General features: G+C 29.2%; 3 protein-coding genes across 6 annotated transcripts; all 3 read right to left on the bottom strand.

Annotated features, from left to right (window-relative positions):
• Positions 1–113: 113 nt before the first annotated feature.
• LOC134826939 (nuclear receptor subfamily 2 group E member 1-like) lies at positions 114–6494 on the bottom strand. The gene is made up of 5 exons (XM_063839450.1): positions 6270–6494; positions 6022–6189; positions 1717–2064; positions 585–878; positions 114–523 (listed from the first exon to the last, which is right to left on the bottom strand). The coding sequence occupies exons 1-5, from the start codon at positions 6340–6342 to the stop codon at positions 183–185; spliced, it is 1224 nt and encodes a 407-aa protein (XP_063695520.1). The 5' UTR covers positions 6343–6494; the 3' UTR covers positions 114–182.
• A 3928-nt stretch (positions 6495–10422) lies between these two features.
• Positions 10423–11755, bottom strand: LOC134835996 (17-beta-hydroxysteroid dehydrogenase 13-like). Of its 3 annotated transcripts, XM_063851099.1 has the most exons (4): positions 11614–11755; positions 11524–11554; positions 11033–11436; positions 10423–10974 (listed from the first exon to the last, which is right to left on the bottom strand). In XM_063851099.1, the coding sequence occupies exons 1-4, from the start codon at positions 11632–11634 to the stop codon at positions 10528–10530; spliced, it is 903 nt and encodes a 300-aa protein (XP_063707169.1). In that variant the 5' UTR covers positions 11635–11755; the 3' UTR covers positions 10423–10527. The 3 variants fall into 3 exon arrangements, with proteins under 3 accessions (XP_063707169.1, XP_063707161.1, XP_063707177.1); XM_063851091.1 differs by having other exon boundaries at positions 11033–11554; XM_063851107.1 differs by lacking the exon at positions 11524–11554 and having other exon boundaries at positions 11625–11739.
• Positions 11756–12281: 526 nt separating this feature from the next.
• Positions 12282–13922, bottom strand: LOC134836788 (GPI mannosyltransferase 2). 2 transcript variants are annotated; one of them, XM_063852006.1, is made up of 2 exons: positions 13852–13922; positions 12282–13784 (listed from the first exon to the last, which is right to left on the bottom strand). In XM_063852006.1, exon 2 carries the CDS (start codon positions 13763–13765, stop codon positions 12377–12379), a length of 1389 nt encoding a protein of 462 aa, XP_063708076.1. In that variant the 5' UTR covers positions 13766–13784; positions 13852–13922; the 3' UTR covers positions 12282–12376. The 2 variants fall into 2 exon arrangements, with proteins under 2 accessions (XP_063708076.1, XP_063708077.1); XM_063852007.1 differs by lacking the exon at positions 13852–13922 and having other exon boundaries at positions 12282–13380; positions 13446–13566.
• Positions 13923–14389: the final 467 nt, after the last annotated feature.

Genomic DNA, 14389 nt, shown 5'->3' with positions numbered 1-14389 from the left:
ATATAACTTCCTCGAGAATCAAAAGATACCATAAATATAATGAAAAAACAAATGTATACTTTTCGTGGAAACTCGGGCAAACTACGATAAACAAAAAGCATGCAAATGTGGTACCTAATTCTAATTGTTTTATTTTATTTATATTTATGCATTTCTTCTACATCATTATTAGTTTCTGACAGTCATTGTTTTAAAATATCGTGAATTGCTTGTTCAACTGCATTTTCTCCTAATGATTTGTTGAAAAATAAGTCCTTTAAGGTGTGACGATCAGCTGTAGACTTCACTTGCGGCAATAACATTAATAAATGTCCAAGCTTTGTATTAGAATTTTTGTTCAACAAAGCAAGAGTCTGCTCACGAAGCAAAGCACACTGATGGTTAGATGTTAGGCCATAAAGATTTGGATTGAACAAAATCAACGTTTTCAAACAGGCTACTTCTTTAGAGTCAACACGTAGTCTTTGATATTCGTTAATAAGATTATAAAGGTTTTGTGCAAATGCTTTATATATGTCATTAGCTGTAAAAATGTATAAAAAAAATAATATGTACAATTGTAGATTCAAATTTATAATACTTACTAGAGTCCCCAAAGGGAATTCCCCATTGCGCAGCTGTGAGAACAAATAAGTCGGACCATGTTTCATCAATTAAAGTTTTTTTGTCGTTATAAGGGAGATTCCTGAATGACGGGATTGACTTGACCCATTTGAATGTTAAAAACAATAATTTAGTTGCCGATTCATGTGATATTTTAGACGAAAGAGGGAAAAATGAAGGTGCAGAAGTAGGATTATCATCCTTAACAGAAGTGTTTTGAGGTTCCTCTGTACTAGTAACTTCTACTATTTCGTCTTCAACTGATGATGTTGTATCTATAGAAAATATTTATAAGTACTACTTAAATAGGCTATAACGGCTTAAATTTAATTGTTAATGGTGGGTCAATAAATTTTAATAATAAATTTTTGATAAATTTTGCTGAATTTGAATGATCAAAAAATTATCATGAAAAGTTTTCTTAATTTAAAATTAAATTCAGTTCAATTTCTAGATTTATAACCTTAATTGCTTTATTAAAACTTCACTTTTCATAATTTATACTTATTTTTCAAGTTATGTGACGAGAAACCCAAAAGGCCATCATGATTGAACTGCAAGAGATGAAACAGTCAATGCAAAATGCATAATCAAATCAAGGAAGAAAAATATGATATGAATATTCAGCAATCAATAGTTTTTAATTTTTCCAACACTAACGAGTTCTCTTCACATTTCGTCGGATATTTACGTTTTTTACAAACGATACAGCACTTGGCATTTTAAATAGTTTTTCACAATGCTGCAAAAATGCTCTAAGATCTCTTATTATCGTTGGTTTTGTAAATTTTTCACAAATTAAAAATTTTTTGACAATTCTCTTTAATACATATTTTTTTATTTCATACTTTAGGTACAGTGTTAAATTTTAAGACTTTTGCAAAACCAATTGGTACTTGTATCATGATAACTTTTAATTACGTAATATTAAGTTGATTTATTATTTTAATTTTTTAGCTAGGTATATATTTCTGACATCAAAACTAACATTTAAAAACAAAAATTTTTTTTTACTATTTTTTGACATTATCGTTTTTACGGGAAATTTTTTTATGTACATAAATGTAGATCAAATTAAAAGAAGATCGTACTTGCAAAACATTGGTAACTTACCACTTGTTGTATAACTTATCAGAACAGTTGCCTCTTCTTTCTTTGTTTCAGGGTTGAAATAATTTTTTGCAAAACTGTAGTGGTCCATGGCTGGAACAGTAGGTATGTAATTTCTTGATAAATTTATGGGATCCCAGAGAGATCCTGAAGCATAAGCGGATGAAAACCGTGACACGTCGTAGTTAGTGAAACAAAAGTTGGGTGAAACAAAAGGAGTGAATGGAAGAAATAAATTTGGAGATGGAATTGTGATCTCAGGTAGCGGAAATAAATCCGACCCATAGGAATTTGAATGGAGTAAATTATGGGACGGACCACAATTTCGAGGCGCTCGCTCATGTTGAACTGCTAAGAAATTAAATTAACAATTAATTTTTTAAATTAAATGTGTTTTTTATGAGATAAGGCCGTTCCAAATGTTTTTTGATGTTTTCGTCTAAAAGATTTTAAAAAATCTTAAAACTTTGTCATTTTGTATGAAAAAGTATTTCAAAACTTTTTTTATTTTGTCCCATTGAATTTTCACCTTTTAAAATTGGCCATGCGACAAAATCATAGAAAAAAAATTTGGAGCGGCCTAAATTATTTTTTTATGAAATGACGATTAGCTATAGTTAGTATATACATAGTTAGGCAAGTGCAATTTCAAAAAATGTTTCTCATGTCCACCCACCTAACTTTTTCCGAAAATCCAAAGAGGGAATAAAGGAATTATGATAATGGTTTTGTAATATTTTAACCTTCAAAACATTAGAAAAATGATTAAAAATCATAAAAAATTTGTTAAAATCTATAATTTTTGTTATATTTTGCAATTTTTCAAAAAATAAGAATAATTTTCACAGAAATAAGTTTAAAAATAAATCGTTTGAAATTTGCCAAAATTTTTAAATTTCAAAACAGGCATTAGAAAATTTCTATATTTTTTTGTATCGAAAATTTGTCCAAATGTTTAAATAAAAGATTAAAGTACCTTGAATTAGCAAAGCAAATTCGAATTGTAGTATATGTTTGTTACATAAGTCCTTTTGTGTTCCGAGTCGATGTTCAGTTCTTCACTTAGACGTAACAAGGGCGCGGCAAATCGCCGCAGGCGCCAAAATAGAAAGGCGCAACTTCTGGGAGAAAAAGCAATTTTTTTTAATTCTGACAACATTTCCATGTTTTTAGGCCGGCGTTTCACAAAATGGGCCCTTTTTGTGCGGTAAAAACAAAGTAGTATATGGAACATATATTACAAATATTTTTAAAATACTATTTTAAATATTAAAACTCTTTAAAAATAGTGAAAAAGATGGAAAAATTATTGATATTATTATTATCCATTATCATTATTCATTACTCGGTGGGAGTAATGACCTTACTTTTTGAGGTCCAAAATAATGTGAAACATTTTTTGAAATTGCACTTGCCTTAGTTTTAAAAAAATAATTATTTGACTTTTACTTGTGAAGTAAAAAAAATATCTCATAATTGTCACATACAGGTTGTTAGTTCACACGATAAATAAACAGTAGAAGATCCCTTCAATGCTTTTTTATACTCATTCATTTTTTTTTACCGCATTTCAAATTTATTTTGAAGAACTTGTTTTTATGGCCATCAATAATGTTCGTCTAAAATTTTATGAGCAACGTGCACGAAAAGTAGAAATTCGTACAAAACTTCGGGAAAACTCGTGCACTGCTATTTCTATGAATTTATGAATCTATGAATATTTTCAATAAAAAATGGTTTAAAATTATCTAAAATGTCATAAAAAGAGTATTAACTACAAAGCACCCCTTTGATGAATTCTTAAATTTTTTTTTTAATTTTTCAAAGACAATTAGCATTTTGGTTGATTTTTTTTGTAAAATACGATATTTTCAGTCATTAATAGGTCAGTAAATAGGTCATTAATTAAAAATTTTCTCGAAAAATTTATGTTTTCATACACTTATTTGAATTTTGTATGCCCATTTTGGGAGATTATACTATATTTTAAAATTTTAATATTTTTCAGAAAATTTCAATATCGGAAACTAAGACATTTTGAAAAATGCGGCTAAGCTGTTAGTTTCAACGAATGCTTTTCAATCTTGTTTTTGTTTAGATATATGTACATAGAATATTCAATAGGAATTACATTGAATTTATAATACATCAAATATATTTAGTAGTGTAACTTTTGTACTTTTCTTTCAATTTCAGGGCATTCCATTCTATAAAATAGCAAACTAACTATTTGTATAAAACAGAAATATAACTAAAAAGTGAATAAACAGAAAAAAGAAAGAACTTTTGCTTTGCAGAACTTTCTCTCTCTCTCTCTGTTTTTCTAAATTTTATGATAGTTTAAAAAAAATATCCAAATTTTACAGCAAAATGTACGAAGCGTAGGTCAAAATTTAAAATTGTTTGTTTAAAAATTTCTATTCACAAATTATGTTTGTCGATCCGACATATTGTCGAAAAGGTTCTGCCTGGTCAGAAAGTTGAAAAATGTGTTTTTAGATTTTTTTTAGATTTTTCATTAAAATTGAAAAAATAGGTTATTTTTGAAGGACTTCACGATAATACAATGAGTTTTGGATTATTATAATTAATGTTAATATCTGAGATATTGGAATATTTTAGAATCAAATGCACATGCACCATATTTAATGTTTACTAAACATTGTTTAATCATCTCAACTGATATTGAATGTATATTCAATGTGGTGTATTTAAATATGTGAAAAAATTTAACTTCAGGTGACTTTTCACACCATTAACATCTAAATAAAATAAAAAACGTAACATTCACGTTTGTTTTTATTTATCGCATTTCCAAATTACCTATTTTGAAAAATGCTATCATATTTTCTGTAACGCCTGTAATAAAACTTAAGTGCACTTAAAGTTTATATTTGGATTCAAAAACTCAAAATACATCTTTATTTTTTAAAAAGTGTTACATATTTTTGGAAATGTGAAATAATATGTAATTTTCAATTAATCAAAATGATTTTTTAAGAATTTATATGTTTTAGATCACAAAACAAAAGTTGTAGAAAAATTTAAGTCCATAAATTGCTAAAATAATCGTCTGTAAACTTCATTTATGATGATTTTAACTAATTACTATTTCCAAAAATTTTACTTTAATGGTTTTGTGTCCGTCAATTTTTTTATGTTCTTTTTTGATTTTTAATTAGTTGTTTTATTCATCTGCTAACCTTTGCAAACATAAAATAAACAAAAAATATCGAAAAAAATATTTCCTACATAAATTTTAAAAATTTTTCAAATGTGTCACGCGGAATTTTTTGCTTGCGAGACACCAATTTTTTACAGTGTAAATATTTTATTTTTGGTTTTCTCTCGCATTTTTGAGATTGTTTTTATTCATATTATGTACATTCATATTATGCATGGAGCGCTTCGCAATAACAATTACAGTCTGATACAAGATTCTCAATTCAATCCTGGTAATTTTTAATATATTAATTTTTTGCATTTAGGTTAGGTTTGAGGATGCATCACCGCGATTCACAGACCTATTGCATTTTGCCATTTATTAAAAAAAAAATAAAAAAAAACGAAATTTAATCTTATGAATTCAATACGTTTTAAATTTAATGTAAGAAAAGTGTGAAAAACATTCTGAAATGGGTTAAAATATTCATTATTTACTTTAAAGAGATATAAGTATTATAGATTTTTTAAATGTTTATAAAAGAGTCGTGGGCATTAAACAATCAAGACAGTTTGAAAAGCTGTTTGTTTCACAATTGTTTCCTTTTTTGGTTAATAAATTAATTTATTATCAGTAAACATGAAATATAATCATCTACATATTGGAATATATTGGTTTGCGTTGTTTAAAAAAATCACCCTACTATTATTCTTACGCGATATGCATTAAGTGCTCAAATGTTTATTCAACAATATCAAGTTTTATCTATATTTACCTTCATGCCGCAAACACACATCTATTAAATACACTGAGAGCAATTAGTGTCTGTGTTTTTTGCAAGTTTCTGATTTATTTTTCAATTCAAGTTACAAGTGAAAAAAGAAAGAAATCACAAAAGTATAATGTATCTATTGAACACTATTGTGTGAAAAGTGGAAACTGTATAAACAATCAATGACTATCTTCAGGGAAGATAAGTGCAAAATGTCGTAAACATACCACTTATGTCTTCTTCACTGCTTTTATGAAGCATTTTAACGAGCATCGAAAAGTACTCGGTTCATTTATGATATAGATAAATTCAAATAAAAAGAATAAGGACATGCTTGACAATTTAAAATACAACCAAATTCTTTGTAACTTACCCTCACGTCTCATGTTAACTTGCAGACACTTGGCAAAACGACAAGCTTGACATTGGTTTCGTCTAGATACATCAACAATGCATTTACCACCCTCCTTACATGAATAATCTAGATTTCTGCGAATACTTCGTTTGAAGAAACCACGACAACCGTCACAAGATGGGACACCTATGATATTTAAAAACAGAGAAATAAATTGATTTGGAATTTGGTAAACGTTGGTATAATTTTTTTTTATTGAAACTTACCGTAATGTTTGCCAGAGGCACGGTCGCCACATACCTTACATAAAACTCCTGGTAATACCATTATGGACTCCATAAACTTAAAAGTTTTTCGTAAACTAAAAAAAGCTGCAAAAGATACTATCGATGCTTTATAAATGTATTTTTCAATTATTTCATTATATTATAGGTACATATTATAAAAATAAACGAGAATGAATTGCATTCGTGTATAAAACGAATGACTTGACCGCATTTCAATGTGTTCAATTCCATGAATTTTCATAAATTTTTCGAGTTTTCCCGAAGATATTTATCAATTTTCACTTTTCATGGTACTCACGAGACTCCCCTGAACATTTTAAAATTTTTCAAGATTTTCCGATTTTCTATGAATTTTCCGAGTTTTCCCGAAAATTTTCATCATTTTTTACTAGCCATGTTACTCGCAAGACTTCCCTGAACATTTTAAAATTTTGAAATTTTTAAAGATTTTTCATGGTACTCACGAGACCCCCCTGAACATTTTAAAATTTTTCAAGATTTTCCGATTTTCCATGAATTTTCCGAGTTTTCCCGAAAATTTTCATCATTTTTTACTTTCCATGTTACTCGCAAGACTTCCCTGAACATTTGAAAATTTTGAAATTTTTAAAGATTTTCCGATTTTCCATGAATTTTCCGAGTTTTCCCGAAAATTTTCATCAATTTTCACTTTATATGTTACTCGCCAGACTCCCCTGAACATTTTAAAATTTTGAAATTTTTAAAGATTTTCCGATTTTCCATGAATTTTCCGAGTTTTCCCGAAAATTTTCATCATTTTTCACTTTCCATGTTACTCGCGAGACTTCCCTGAACATTTTAAAATTTTGAAATTTTTCAAGATTTTCCGATTTTCCATGAATTTTCCGAGTTTTCCCGAAAATTTTCATCAATTTTCACTTTATATGTTACTCGCCAGACTCCCCTGAACATTTTAAAATTTTGAAATTTTTAAAGATTTTCCGATTTTCCATGAATTTTTCGAGTTTTCCCGAAGATATTCATCAATTTTTACTTTTCATGTTACTCGCGAGACTCCCCTGAACATTTTAAAATTTTGAAATTTTTCAAGATTTTCCGATTTTCCATGAATTTTCCGAGTTTTCCCGAAGTTTTCCACTAATTTTCATCGACAACATTTTCTAACGGATGAACACTCATTTAAATTTCCAACGGATAATTTTTTTAAATATGCTGTCAAATCTGTCAATTGAAAAGAATTCGCCAAACCTGCTAATTCAAACAAAGTTAAAGTGGCACACCACACAGACGGACGGACAGACAGACGGACGGACGGACGGACGACATCACGAGCACAATACCGCATTTTTTTCAAAAAAATTGAAATGCGGTAAAAACATTATTTGTAAGAAAATGTTTCATGAAAGTTTCTGATAATTAAATAAAAGGGGCACAGGTGACACACATACACACACACACACAACAAGTCGAGTTTAATACCGCATTTTTCTTCGAAATGCGGTAAAAAACATATCATTTTACTTATAATTAATTATTGTTTCTATTTTACAACTTTTTCATAATTCATTTCGAAAAATTTGAGAAAATATTATGAACATTTTTGAAAATTTTCAATACTGACTCACCGACGAGATAAGAACAGTTTTTTATAGTTGCCTATGCATTTTGATTCAAAAACTTACAAATTTTTAATGCCCTGAAAAAATATATATGTAATTTATTATACTGAAGAAAAACAGACGTTATTCGTGTGCCAACGTTTGACTAAAACAACCCGTCGTCATGCTTTTTAGCCACAAATTGACTTTTACCTTAAATATTAAAACTCAGATATTTAGTGATAAAATATTTATAATAGCAATCAATTCAGAAATCAAAAACTTAGAGTCCCCTTTATATGTTTGTATCATTAATGATAAAAACATTATTATAACATTACATTGATTTAGTAGTCAGTAAGTTAAAAAAAAAATATTTTTCTCGATAACCACAAAACATATGTGATTCTCCCAAATAACAATTAAACACTTGTTCAAACGGGAAATACCTATTATAAGTTACATCGAAAAGGTACCTAATAAAATGTTGTAACTGGAAATTATCTGATTATGATTACTATTGTGACTGCGGAAATTAAAATAAACACGAGAATGACCCTTTTATTTACTGCCCAACGTTGATGGTTCAACAGATACATTTTCGATGTTTAAAACATTGCCAAAGGGGGTGTGAAAGTTGACTTATTGAAGCGTGAAATTTTTGACACGTGCTTTCGACAAGCCAAAGATTGAGTAGCGCTTGATGACATTTTAAAAAGCTACCTTGTGCCCTTCTACTTTTGAGAATCATCTGTGGTTTAAAATTCCTTGAAATCATGTTATAAAAATATTTACCATTTTTTTTTTGTTATTTACATAAATTTAACATGGTTTTATCTGTTTGCAAAGTTTTGCTTATTCTGTATCTTTTTTATGAATAACGTTTTTTTTTATGAATAACACAATCAAATTATTGTCAAGTCATTTTTGAAATTCATTTTTTATGTTAATTTTATGTTTCATTGATATTCACCATTTATTGAATTGAAATTTGTTATCTAGGTTTAATTTAAAAAAAAAATAATAAAAACTTTTCTTACTTTTAACTTAACTTACTGGGAATTCGAAGAAAGGAGGCTATCAGAACATGTCAATAGTTTTGTACCAAACAGATCTTTGGCAAGAACTAGAGAGCTGATCAACATGAACTTTACTCAAATTAGAGTCATGGTTGCTTTCCTAACGGGACATGCTTGATTGAATAAATTAATCAGTAGAATGGACTATAGGAATTCAACAGATTGCAGAATCTGTCACTCAGCAGAAGAAACAGCAGATCACATTTTATGCGAATGGTATGATAGAACCCGAAGAATTTAGAGACTTCTCTCTGCACGGTCAGCACGGTTAAAGAAAAATATGGAACAGGTTAGGAATAAAGAAAACCCACAAAAAGCCCTTTTATGTGTGCTTAGGTGGGGCATCATCAACTTATCTTAATATTATTTTAATTTAAATCAAAATAATAATCAACTGATTCCCTGATACTAATATTTATAGTTTTTAGAAACCTACCTTTTCTTCCCGAATAATCACTTAATCAATTTGTACTTTCTCTATATTTCAATCCGATAATGACAATATTTAGAAAAATACTATTCGTTTCTTGTTTAATCGACACCATTTTTCAACCTTTTTCACTTTGAACGAATTTTCCAGCTTTTCAAAGCAGCCAACCAATGGTATGAAGGGGAGGAGTGTAACAAAATCCGAGCGAGAGAGAAGATAAAAAAGAGTGAGAAGGAGATAGTAAGCATTCGCTTTCAAAACTGCTTGGAGGAAAATGGTGCAAAAGTAAGAAGTAAGCGATTGAATATTAGTTATTTAAAAAAGCATTGCGAAAAATAATTCGAGCACATATAAAACGAGAAGGAATTGCATTCGTTTGCGAAACGATAATCAAATGACGACCGCATTTCAAGGTGTTCAATTTCATGAATTTTCCGAGTTTTCCCGAAAATTTTCATCAATTTTCACTTTTCATGTTACTCACAAGACTCCCCTTAATTTTAAAATTTTTCAAGATTTTCCGATTTTCCATGAATTTTCCGAGTTTTCCCGAAGTTTTCCACTAATTTTCATCGACAATATTATCCAACGGAAGAACACTAATTTAAAATTCCAACGGATAATTTTTTTTAATATGCTGTCAAAATATGCTAATTCAAATAAAATTAAAGTGGCACACGTCACAGACGGACGACATCACGAGCACAATACCGCATTTTTTTTTTCTAAAAAATTGAAATGCAGTAAAAACTTTAGGTGAATGGGAAACCTTTCTATTGAAAAAATGCTTTTTAGGGAAATACAAGATTTAAGTAATTTAAGGAAATTGGTTTTTGGGAATTTGTGCGGTTTGACAAAATTTTTTGTATTTTTTGTTTTTTACCAATACCTACCAATAAAAATTACTTTTTTATAAACATTTTCTACAACTTACTTTGTTATAGTCTAGATATGATGAAATTTTTCGCCCAAGGCACGCTCATCATCAGATTTTCATAGCCGTATAGAAAAAAGAGCTTTTAAATTTAGAGAAAAGTGCAATCACACGAAATCAAATATTTTTATTTGCAGGTTTTGCTACTGATTGTTGAATTTGGCTTTATTAATTTTCAATTTAAACATCTTAAAATTTGGAAGACTTTAAAATTTTATCCAAAATCAACACCTGTGTCCAACATCTCCCTTAAAAGGTAAGTAGCGTTTTTAGGCAACATACGCAAAATATTCCCAATATAAAAGTAATATGTAGGTATACTAATCTCCATTTGATTCCTTCGCACACCACGTAGTATTTGAAGAGCAGCGTGTTCTGCACGAATTGTTCCAAAATACGATGGAATCCGTAATCTTATATCATTCTCCAGATTCTCACTAACAATAAAAGGATAGATGTGAATCAAAGAAATTTGAATTAAATCTTGGCATTTTGACATTCGAAGATCTTCTACTAGGGACTCAAATAAACCTTGTACGGCAAATTGAGCTACTGCTAATGGAAGTTGTGTTTTAATACAACTTAGTCCAGCTACAGAAGTTAAAAGAACTATGTGCCCATACTTCAATTTTTTCATTTTTGGTAGAATTTGATCAAGTAACTAAAATAAAAAAAAAACAATAAAATAATATATACAAAATTATTGAGTTTATACTTACATAAAAGTGTGATACAATACTAACATCCATTGTTACTTGTATGGGTGGTGGTTCCGAAACCAAGCTTCTTGGACTGGGTACTCCACAACAGTGGAAATACATTGAAATGTCTCCAACATCTCTATCAATTGCATCTATAACATGCTCTACTTGATCCTTCGATGTAACATCACACGTGTAACCAAATGCTTCATGTCCCATTTTACGGATATCTTTCACTAATGTTTGGTTATCAATATGATTAATATCAAGGCAAACCGGAACTGTTCCTTGCTCAGCAAGCTTTATTGCTAATTCTCTCCCCACACCTCGGCTTGCACCAATTATTACTGCAATTTCACCTTTAAGCGATTTCAATTTAGGTGGCCTAATGAAATTCAGTATTGCTTGGAAAATTGAGGCGACTAAATAGGTGAGGAAGTATACTATGTCACACAATAGTATAAACATTGCGTATGATTTGAGGAAAAAAGAAATAGGACGTGTGCTACCTATTACTTTTAACCATCCTTGATTATTATCCTAAAAATAAATATAAAATAGTACAGTTTTTTATTTACTTCAATTCTCAGAATACTCACAGTTTTTTCACCTTGATTCATACTCGTTCTTTTATCAATTTTTTTTGTTTTATTATGTTTTTTAATCAGTCCAAATCAAACACAATGTTTAAATATGATTATTTATATAGCTGATAACTATTTATCACCGACCTTTTGTTTATTTTATCTGACGATTGTCAGAGACAATTTGATTGTCGTATATAAACGTTTAAATGTTACTTTTTGAAAATAATTATTTGATGATAAGCGGTTTAAAAACAATTCTTAATACGTTTGAGTTTATCACTTATTTTCTTGTAATTTCTACAATGAAACATTTAAAATCAGCAAGTCAGGGTAACTTGACTTATTTTCCGTTTTCAAAATAAGATTTTTAGACATTCTAGATTCTTCGGAAAACTCTTTTACAGTGTATTATTTATGAAATAATAATTAAAGTATCTAAAATTAAAATTTAAAATATGTTTTATTGCATTTGTAAAGTCTCATTTAAGTCGCATCCTTACAATTTGATTAATTTAATTTTGTATTTATTCACTGCATTGCAAAAAATATGTATCGAAAATTTATTGTACATTATGGAATGACCGAATATCGACAAGGAATAAGAAATTGTAAAACTGAAATCTTTCTTCTTAATTCATTTATTTATTCATAATAAAAATGTAATAAAACACCAGTACCTATTGTATATTTAAAATCGTAATTATATACATTTCTTTTATTACTAAATTATGTTCCAAAACATCTCTCATTATAAGTATTTTTTTTATAATTTAGCTTACGTCCATGGTAAGAAATTGCTAAAAAGTATTGTCCCAAAGAGTGCAAACCCAATGAAGTAACATAAAATCAGTCTTCGGGCCTCTGATTTGTCTAATAATATTATGTCTCGTATTTCTTCTAAACTATTAATACCGGTATCTTTGAAGTAATTTGCACAATACCAATACAAAAGAGGACTAGATGAAGCTAATAAACGAGTTGCCACTTGAATGTGCACAAAAAGTATGCAGAACATGGTGAGAAATAGACCATGTAGCATAAAAGGAAATATTTGTTTTTCGAATAGGGTTATTTTCTTTGTGATTTTGTTATCCAAAAGGCCTAAGTAAATACAATAACGTGTGTTCTGTGCGATATAGTTGAAGCAAAAATGCAAAAATATTCCCAAAATTGGCGCGGCAAGGAGGAAATTTGGCAGTTGTTTCAATTTGTAATAGTTAAGAAATCCAACATTCCAATAGTGATTTTGAATGTACGAATAAGACATTGGCAAATCGTTGTCACACCAAGGACTACTTCCATTTTGCCGAATCCCCGACAAAATAAATCCATGTTTTTGTGCGTATTGTATTATTGCAGGACTGTGATTTATATGGTGACGACTGCAATATAAATAGTAAAAATAAAGCTGCGTTATACCATACAAAATGAGAGCACATCCTACAACTAATATTGTTCGTACAATGATTGTCATTTTGTTTAGTTTCTTACTTAGTGATAAACATGATTTAAGCGCGAAATAAATAACATATCCTAAATTTATAAATCCATTTGATCGACAAACTAAACTCAAACTGAGCGGCATTACTAATCGCATGAATGATATTGTATTATCAGATGTTTCGAGCATTATTCTAAATGTGAGCCATGAATACAAGGTCTCTGAATAAGGTGCTGTGAAGAAAATTGATGCTGGATTTAAGCAAAATAGCAATGCCACAAGTTGTGCCCACTTTTTGTTGCCTGTCATTCGTAAACTTAACTCGGATAAGCATACGGCTGCTTTGACAAAAAAAAATATGTTTAGTAAGACAGCTACAACCAAACTAAAGTGGTAAACTGACACAATTGGACACATGGCATATAATAGTTTTGCTATGATTCCAACCGTCATTGGAAATAGTGGGTAGAATGCAAGAGTCTGTTCATAAGTGTACCCATGTGTTGCAATATGAAGGAAATATTGTGCATCCCAACGTGCAAGACCACCCAAGAGTGTGTCAATAATCCATTGCGCTTCAGGCATCCAAACGTTGACTGTGTCATCAAGTGGGCTGACAAAAACTTCGGGATCATGGTCAGGTATCAGTTTATTCGAAATTGTTTGTAGAACGATAATGCATAGTCGAGTTTTAATTGCAAAAAATATAATATCCTTCGTCATTTAGGAAGAGGGAGGAGATCTAAAATATTTTGTGCATTAATTGAGAGATAACAACATTTTTTAGATTAAATGAAGTATTTACTTACCTTGTTCATACACAAGCCATGTAAAGAGTTTTACGAAAAATTGATTTGTTTTGTTTTGTCTTAAATCCTAGTACATATTTGTTTTTGAGTGGTCGCCGATAGTTCACCAGTAGATATTTAACGTATGAATTTCGAAATAAGCTAAGCAGGATTCAAGTTTTCAAATATTCTAGATAAATATTTATTAGGTATTTAAAAAAATGCATACATGTTTATGTTTTTCACGATAACTTATCGATTTTATTTCAGTTGTTAAAGCCTGCTTATTAGTCAAAAGTTTTCTCAAATGAATTTTCTTCTAATTTACTGTCCTTTCCACACTCTTTTATTTAATTTTTTTATCATATGAAGTAGATATCTATATCAAATTTATTATAGTACATATTCTGAGAAATTAAAAACTTTATCAATGAAAATGTTTATTCTTAACAAGGTGTTGATTCTTAACATATTTTTAAACTTGTTGACTACATAATTCTTTAAGTACTTATTGCATATTTACAACACATTACAGCTCGGAAAAGATACCCTAATGAGT

This window comes from Culicoides brevitarsis, chromosome 1, assembly GCF_036172545.1.
Source record: "Culicoides brevitarsis isolate CSIRO-B50_1 chromosome 1, AGI_CSIRO_Cbre_v1, whole genome shotgun sequence".
In the NCBI taxonomy this organism is placed as follows: Eukaryota; Metazoa; Arthropoda; class Insecta; order Diptera; family Ceratopogonidae; genus Culicoides; species Culicoides brevitarsis.
This window is presented reverse-complemented; position numbering and strand designations above follow the sequence as displayed.

What these genes read in the sequence shown, in the direction of transcription:
- LOC134826939 (XM_063839450.1), bottom strand. Translation starts at nt 6,342, where the DNA reads ATGGAGTCCATAATGGTATTACCAGGAGTTTTATGTAAGGTATGTGGC. An exon ending in GATAAGTTATACAACAAGTG is followed by an intron (nt 879 to 1,716) that starts GTAAGTTACCAA and finishes TATTTTCTATAG; the next exon opens with ATACAACATCATCAGTTGAA. An exon ending in AATTCCCTTTGGGGACTCTA is followed by an intron (nt 524 to 584) that starts GTAAGTATTATA and finishes ACATTTTTACAG; the next exon opens with CTAATGACATATATAAAGCA.
- LOC134835996 (XM_063851091.1), bottom strand. Translation starts at nt 11,634, where the DNA reads ATGAATCAAGGTGAAAAAACT. An exon ending in TGAATCAAGGTGAAAAAACT is followed by an intron (nt 11,555 to 11,613) that starts GTGAGTATTCTG and finishes ATTTATTTTTAG; the next exon opens with GATAATAATCAAGGATGGTT. An exon ending in GTATTGTATCACACTTTTAT is followed by an intron (nt 10,975 to 11,032) that starts GTAAGTATAAAC and finishes TTTTTATTTTAG; the next exon opens with TTACTTGATCAAATTCTACC.
- LOC134836788 (XM_063852006.1), bottom strand. Translation starts at nt 13,765, where the DNA reads ATGACGAAGGATATTATATTTTTTGCAATTAAAACTCGACTATGCATT.